Source organism: Capsicum annuum, chromosome 2, assembly GCF_002878395.1.
Source record: "Capsicum annuum cultivar UCD-10X-F1 chromosome 2, UCD10Xv1.1, whole genome shotgun sequence".
NCBI lineage: Eukaryota > Viridiplantae > Streptophyta > Magnoliopsida > Solanales > Solanaceae > Capsicum > Capsicum annuum.
The window spans coordinates 143,098,774-143,106,270 of NC_061112.1; the positions used below are offsets into that span (position 1 = coordinate 143,098,774).

The 7,497-nt window shown below is 36.6% G+C and overlaps 1 protein-coding gene across 1 annotated transcript; it reads right to left on the reverse strand.

Annotated features, from left to right (window-relative positions):
* Positions 1-4,110: 4,110 nt before the first annotated feature.
* On the reverse strand, positions 4,111-5,747 carry LOC107860133 (uncharacterized protein At5g65660). The gene is made up of 2 exons (XM_016705385.2): positions 5,111-5,747; positions 4,111-4,528 (listed from the first exon to the last, which is right to left on the reverse strand). Exons 1-2 carry the CDS (start codon positions 5,330-5,332, stop codon positions 4,298-4,300), a joined length of 453 nt encoding a protein of 150 aa, XP_016560871.1. The 5' UTR covers positions 5,333-5,747; the 3' UTR covers positions 4,111-4,297.
* Between the last annotated feature and the right edge of the window lie 1,750 nt (positions 5,748-7,497).

The window sequence follows — 7,497 nt, forward strand, 5'->3', positions numbered from 1 at the left end:
TAGTTATGCTAATATAATTTTTTTAAGAAAATATTTATTAATAAAAATTACCCTTTACACTTCTTTGTCTGTTCTTTTATTTAAGTCCATATCAACGAATTGGAACCCTCAACATTCAACTCATTCACCAATTCCTCATGCAAATTCAAAACTCCAAACTCAAAACCTCCTTTCCTAGATTCATAACCTCCGAAAACAAAGAGTTCAATTTCAAATTGTGCAGAAGAGTAAATATCTGATTGATGAGATGGAAGAAGAAGATGCAGTGAAAAATATCTTAGTTTCAATGGCTAATATAAAAAATAAAAAAAAAATAAAAAAAAAAAGAGGGAAGCAAAGTGCAGAGAAGATAGGTTAAGTACGATGGAAAATGATTTGGAGAAATATTTTAGTAGAAATTTGAGGACAATTTTGTCATTTAATAAGCTAATGCATGTATTAAAATTATTTATATTCCTAACACATAGAAAATGATAATATTAGTAATATACTGCTTAATACACAATAAAGTGTGAAACTAATGCAAGAATTAATTATATATAAGCTAAAAAAATGTACCAAATAAAGTATTGCTAATACAAAAGAGTAATTCATTTATTAGATTTTTTAACACACCACTCCTTACATTTTTTTTTTTACTTATGCTCCTTATCCGTCTTATTTTGTGCTGTTTACTATCACATAGAGATTGACATCCCATTAATCGACAGTCGATTGTTATTATTGCTTAATTGAAAGATATCTTACATGTTGAAGTGGTAGTGTACGGGGTGAGAGCAAGATTGGGATGGATCATTTGTCCGTTAAATTTTGACATGATAATTGACAACCTTGAGGGTGCATCATTTGTTAAAGATATAATTAAGTAAATAAAAATTTGTTCGGTCTCTGTAATAATTTAAGATTTTGAATGAGATAGTGACACACTTCATCATGATATAAGAGAAGATAAAGGTCTGAACTTTAAATTTCTGTCATACATGCATTATCAAAAAATTCTACGTGCTTGGCCAATAAAAATAGAATCAAATTCACATGTAAAGGGGCGTATTGAAGATATATTTAACTAAATAAAAATAAATTCTCTATAATAAACTTTTAAATGAAATGAACACTTCATGAATAAATCGCTACAGCCTCTTGTTAATGGCTTTGTGTCTTGCCTTGCTAGAGTAGAAATTTACCCGATTTTTTCGTGTAGTTCACTGTGAATGATTTGCTGCACTTTATAATCAACCGTCACTAGTGTTCTGTATGTGCTACACTACTAATCAAATTCTACTTGCTTTGAACATTTGTCGAATATAAGAGATATGCTATGTTATAAACGAAACGGGAGAGCCCAACCCAAGAGACTAGCCCAACCCAAGAGATTAGTCTAGTAGGTGAGAGAATTCATTTGGTATATAACCCCATTAGCATTTTTCTATTTTTCCAATGTGGGACAATTGGTTCATAACAATCGCTTCCGCTTGAGAACCAATGACCTCGTTGGTCACGACTGACACCCCTCTTGGGTCCAGTCCACCACTTCGAGTCGTGGCTCCACACATGGATCGACCTCATTGGTCACGGCTACGCCCAGTTGGTCACGGCTGGCACCCCTCTTGGATCGAGGTCACCACTCCTGGCGCACAGACTACCACTCCGAGTCATGGACCAACACGTGGGACTCTCAACAAGAGCACCAATGCTATAATCCCCTTAGTATTTCTCTATTTTTCCAATGTGAGACAATTGATTCATAACAATCTCTCTATTTTTCCAATGTGAGACAATTGATTCATAACAATCGCTTTTGCTTGAGAACCAACGACCTCGTTGGTCACGGCTGACACCCCTCTTAGGTCCAGGCCACCACTCCGAGTCGCGGCTCCACGCGTGAATCGATCCTTGTTGGTCACGGCTACGCCCAGTTGGTCACGGGTGGCACCCCTCTTGGGTCCAGGCCACCACTCCGAGTCGCGGCTCCACGCGTGAATCGATCCTTGTTGGTCACGGCTACGCCCAGTTGGTCACGGGTGGCACCCCTCTTGGGTCCAGGCCACCACTCCTGGCACACAGGCCACCACTCCGAGTCACGACCTAATGCGTGGGACTCTCAACGAAAGCACCAATGTTATAAACCAAACGAGAGAGTCCAACCCAAAAGACTAGCCTAGTAGGTGGAAGAACCCATTTGGTATATAATCCCATTAGCATTTATCTATTTTTTCAATGTGGGACAATTGGTTCATAAGAATCGCTTCTGCTTGAGAACCAATGACCTCGTTGGTCACAAATGACACCCCTCTTGGGTCCAGGTCATCACTTTGAGTCGCGGCTCCACACATGGATCGTCCTCATTGGTCACGGCTACACCCATTTGGTCACGGATGGCACCCCTGTTGGGTCCAGGCCACCACTCCTGGCGCACAGGCCACCACTCCGAGTCATGGACCAATGCGTGGGATTCTCAACGAGAGCACCAATGTTATAAATTAAGCGGGAGAGCCCAACCCAAAAGACTAGTGAGAGAACCCATTTGACTTATAATCCCCTTAGCATTTCTCTATTTTTCCAATGTGAGACAATTGATTCATAACAATCGCTTCCGCTTGAGAACCAACGACCTCGTTGGTCACGGCTACGCCCAGTTGGTCACGGCTGACACTCCTCTTAGGTCCAGGCCACCACTCCGAGTCGCGGCTCCACGCGTGAATCGATCCTTGTTGGTCACGGCTACGCCCAGTTGGTCACGGGTGGCACCCCTCTTGGGTTCAGGCCACCACTCCTAGCACACAAGCCACCACTCCGAGTCACGACCTAATGCGTGGGACTCTCAACGAAAGTACCAACGTTATAAACCAAACGAGGGAGTCCAACCCAAAAGACTAGCCTAGTAGGTGGGAGAACCCATTTGGTATATAATCTCATTAACATTTCTCTATTGTTTATTTTTACAATGTAGGACAATTGGTTTATAACATGCTAGTTTTGTAAAAATTGAGTTTTAATTACTACTACCATCGAATAGACCTCGCATAAATAGTATGATGAAGACAGATCGAATCTGCTGGAAGAGGAAATCTTTGAGTGGTAAAAGTAGAATGAGATTGGAGATTTCCCCTTTTGCTAAAAAAAATGATAACATTGGTAATTGTCACTTTCAGTCTTCGAATAAGTTGTAGATTTAACTATATATCCTGGGAATTTTCCAGATGAGGAATATGACAACTGTTCTACTTTGTTGAGTTTAACATTTATATATTGATAGTGCATCTAAACTTTTTTGCACTATCAAAATTATTCTAATTAAAAGACAATACCATGTATCGAAAAGTAATTTAAGTTGATTCTCTTAAAGCAATCAATTAAGCTACAGCAAAAGTGTAAAGAAATGTTTACAACATATACAACCACAACTCCATTAAGTATAGAGATAGTAATGTAAGTTGATTATCTTTAAGCAATCGTAAACAACGCCAAAGTGTATAGAGATATTTACAACGTCCGCTTAGGCAAGATAATGTTGTACATATTAAGTTGAGGGAGTTGAGTTACATTTATAGTTTTAGAATATGTAGTAAGATTTTTGTTTGCTTTTTGTCCTAATGGTTTTGTTTAAACAATGTAAGAGTTGATGTACCTGACACATTTCCTGGTTTCATTTGTTTTGTTTCGGGTATTCCATCCTAGTTCCCTACGTTTTCCCATTTCTCTTTTGTTATTTCTTCACTTCTTAAGACCCCCAGGTAAGTAATTTATGGGATTAAAATAGTAGTTTTTAAATACTTTTAACATGGTCTGATGATGTTCAATTCGAGCCAAACTCATGCCTTTAAAAATATGTAGCGACTTTTCCTTCTTAACCCAAGATTCACAAGTTAATCAACAGATTTTTCGTGCTGCCCGTATCATCCTATTATATTTTGTCACCAAAAGCTCATTGGCTTCAAAGCTACAGGTAAAGAAAGTAACTGACTCACAAACAGACAAGGACATTAGAGTCGTCGGCCAATGCGATCACTTCTGCCATTTTTATCTCGTCAAACTATCAACTCTATTACTAATTATTGAGCTAAAGTGATCAAAAGAAAAACTCTTAACATTGTGATTTTCGCCAAATAATTTACACCTGCAAGAATATCTCCCTTCTTCATAGGTAAAATTCCTTTTCTTGTAAGATAAAAATATGGAATATTTTTGCACAGACGTCACTATTTACTAAACATCACCATAATTTTTTTTATATACGACATCCTAGCCTCAGAGAGTAAAAAAGGAATTAGAAAACTGCTTATATTTTCATTGATATTTACAAGTAAAAAGTAGTACGAATTTGACGGTAAGGTGCAACCACTGCCACTGCCGTATGAGGAGGCGGCGGCGGCGGCTTCAAAGGGGATGATGGCTGCTGTTGATACTCTGCAAATAACTTGTCTGGTCGAGGAGGTTGACATGGACATGGCAATGCTATGAACTTGGGTACTTCATCTCCTGGCATTAATACTGCTGGCATGTCTGAGATTTGGTTTTGCTTACAATTCTGAAAAACAGAGCAATAGTAATATTCAGCAATAGCCCATGACACAACAATTATTGAGGCTTTACTATGTGTAGCTAGAGTGTGATAGAAAAAAGTTAAGTTCACTAATTCCATATTATCTAATGTATTTTGTATGAAACTCTTTCCTTCTGTTTAGAAAATATTTACGTTAACCTTCTGTTTTTACATTCAATGCTATATGTCACTAGACCCATAAAAGTATCATGCATATTTAAATCACAAGTTTTAAGGACATTTTTCTTGGGTGTTTGGACATAAAAATTGTGAAATTTGAAGGAAAAAAAGTACTACTTCTCAACTTGAAAATGATATTTGAAAACTGAAACTGTGTTCGAACATGAATACAACTAAACAAATTGAAACTGTTTTTGAACTTTTGAGAGTGATTTCTAGTGAAAAAAAATTGTCAAAACAGTTTTTATAACAATTCTATGTCCAAACAGTTTTCCAGAATAAATTGAATAGATTCATAAATTCAATCCAACTAATTTGGTACGAGTGCTAGTTGATTTCTATTGCGTAGTTAGAAGAATTGAAGAAGGAGAAATAATGAAATCTTACCATGTATGCTCGTTTGGATTTCAAGGATGAAGGATCATCGCCTGCTTCGAGATCTATGCCGTTGGCGAAAGATCGACGGAGAGAGCGAAGCTTGTCCCAATGGTAGCAGCAGGAGAAGATGCCACTCAAGCTGAAAATTATTAGCAATAGTAACGCAGTTCCAAGAGGGAAACCAAGTGAAGGGCGCGAGGCGTCCGGATGGGGTGGTGCATAACTCTCCATTGTTCAGCTTTATGTGTCGATAATACTTCGAATTTCCTCCTTCCAGCATACAGTGCAAGAAAAAGCTTCAGTTTAGAGAGAAAAAGATGATAAAAATTGAGTACAATATAAGTAGTAGTATTAATTTGAGAAAGAAATGGAAATACAGAGAAATGCTAGGAAGTGAGTAATTGAGTTGTGAGGCAGAGCAGGCAGAGAGTGAATTTATAAATTTGAGAAGCCTATAGATGTGTACGCAATAAAGGTACGTCTGCGGTCCCGGCCAATGTACGGAGGAAGTGCTGGGACCCCTTTGAAGCGGGGTGGAGCCCGTGTATCGGTTACGGGTAGAACAATAACTTTGGTTGAAACTTTAAATTTGTATTATATGTTCAGAATCTGTAACTAAAGAAAAATTAAAATACTGAACATGTAAATTTCAAATTCTGACTATGTCATTGCTTTTAAAAAATCTTTTCTCATAAGTAAAGGCAAATTTGACTTTTAGTTATTTATGAAATCTTATGAATAGTTTAAAAGCATCTTTAAGAAAAGTTCAAGACATTTGAAGAAAAAGTAGTACTCTATGAATTTCAGGTTGCATTGGAGCATTTGAAGTTCAGTGAATAAAATTATTGTTTCATTTGAAATATTGTTCAAATAATTTTTTAAGTATTTTGCTATTATTTTAAATTGATGTTGAAGTCCAATATTAGCGAGTAATGATAGCCAAAACTTCAATTTTGCAATTGAAGTCATGGTCAAACATCCAATCTACGGACTGTTTCGTTTTCCTGGTGGAGCATTAGTGCTACACTTTCATTGATGTTTGCGCTACACATGCCTTTCACAATTTGAGGTAATAGGTATTAAAACTCTGCTTCAGGCATGTTTGCTGATTACTCCTAAGCCAAAGAACGTTTTAGAATTAAAAAACCAAGCTAAAGGTTGAAATAAGAAGGTACGGAAGCACTACTAGCCCATGAATAATAATTACATTATTACAACAGTACACATGTCAAACTTTGGTTGAATTTCATAAAATTCGATTAAGAAGTAACAAGACGAAACTCCATTAAAATTGTACCAACAAAAATTTCGAAAGTTGATTGAATAAACTTGCAAGTTTGCAGTGTGGAAACCAGAAGATGGAAAATGCCACTCAGCTGGCAAGAGACAATTGGATTCTGTAATGTCCTTTTCGCTCCACTGCCTCTTCCGCGTTCAGAGACTCAAAATTACTTTATTGACGTTAAGTTTAGTAGTGTATAATCTACGTTATTCTTTCTTTCATAAATTTGTATAGCATGAAAAACCGTTTTCTCTTAAATTTCTTCTTCCCGTGCCCATAGTTGCTCGGTTATAAAGAAATACATATTGAACCTAATTCAACGATAATTATTAACTCATGAAGGGCGGATTAAACTCTATAAAGAAACCACCTTCGGACACAGTCCACTATATGTGGCACTCCAATACAGGAGAGACGTTCACATTATTTACTTCTGTCATTTTCCTTATTAATTGCTATTGCTTAGATTTTTGGGTAAATTATACTTAATTTTGTTTTCTAGTACTCCAGTAATTTCCCAAAGATCTTCTCACATGGGCGGCTTCCTGGAAACATCGATATATAAGACGTGAATGTTCTGTCTTTGCCGCCGTCTTATCACCATGAAAAAGTACACCTTTTTACTGCATCCAAGTCTCTTATCACTGCATATATTAGTAACCCATCATTCTCCCATTTCAATTTACTTATCTCACTTTCTTTTTTAATATATTTTAATTAAAATATTCTTTTCTTTTTTACTACTATATTTTAACTATAACTCTACATTTTTATATATCACTGGCTTAAAATCACAAGATTCAAATTGAAATGAATGTTAATTTCCTTCTTTCTTCGAGTGCAGGAAAAAAAAGCAGATATGAACACACAACTAATTCAAAATAAAATAAAGAAAAAAGTAAGAAGTGGTGGATTCAACTAGAAATAGGGGCTCACAATCTGATAACACAAACTTTGTAACTGCAAATTTTCGCAGAAGAAACTGTGATCATAAAATTAAAAAGAAGAGAGTAATCAAATAGGAGTACTAGTTTTCCATATGTACTCACCGATGGAAGAGCTGTTTGTGACCTTTGAGTTCTTAAAGTGCACAAGCATACTTGGCATTCCGTAG

Bases quoted from the DNA above. Each gene is read 5' to 3' on its own strand.
- LOC107860133 (XM_016705385.2), bottom strand. From the start codon at position 5,332: ATGGAGAGTTATGCACCACCCCATCCGGACGCCTCGCGCCCTTCACTT. The intron at 4,529-5,110 runs GTAAGATTTCAT...TCTGTTTTTCAG, and splicing joins AATCCAAACGAGCATACATG to AATTGTAAGCAAAACCAAAT.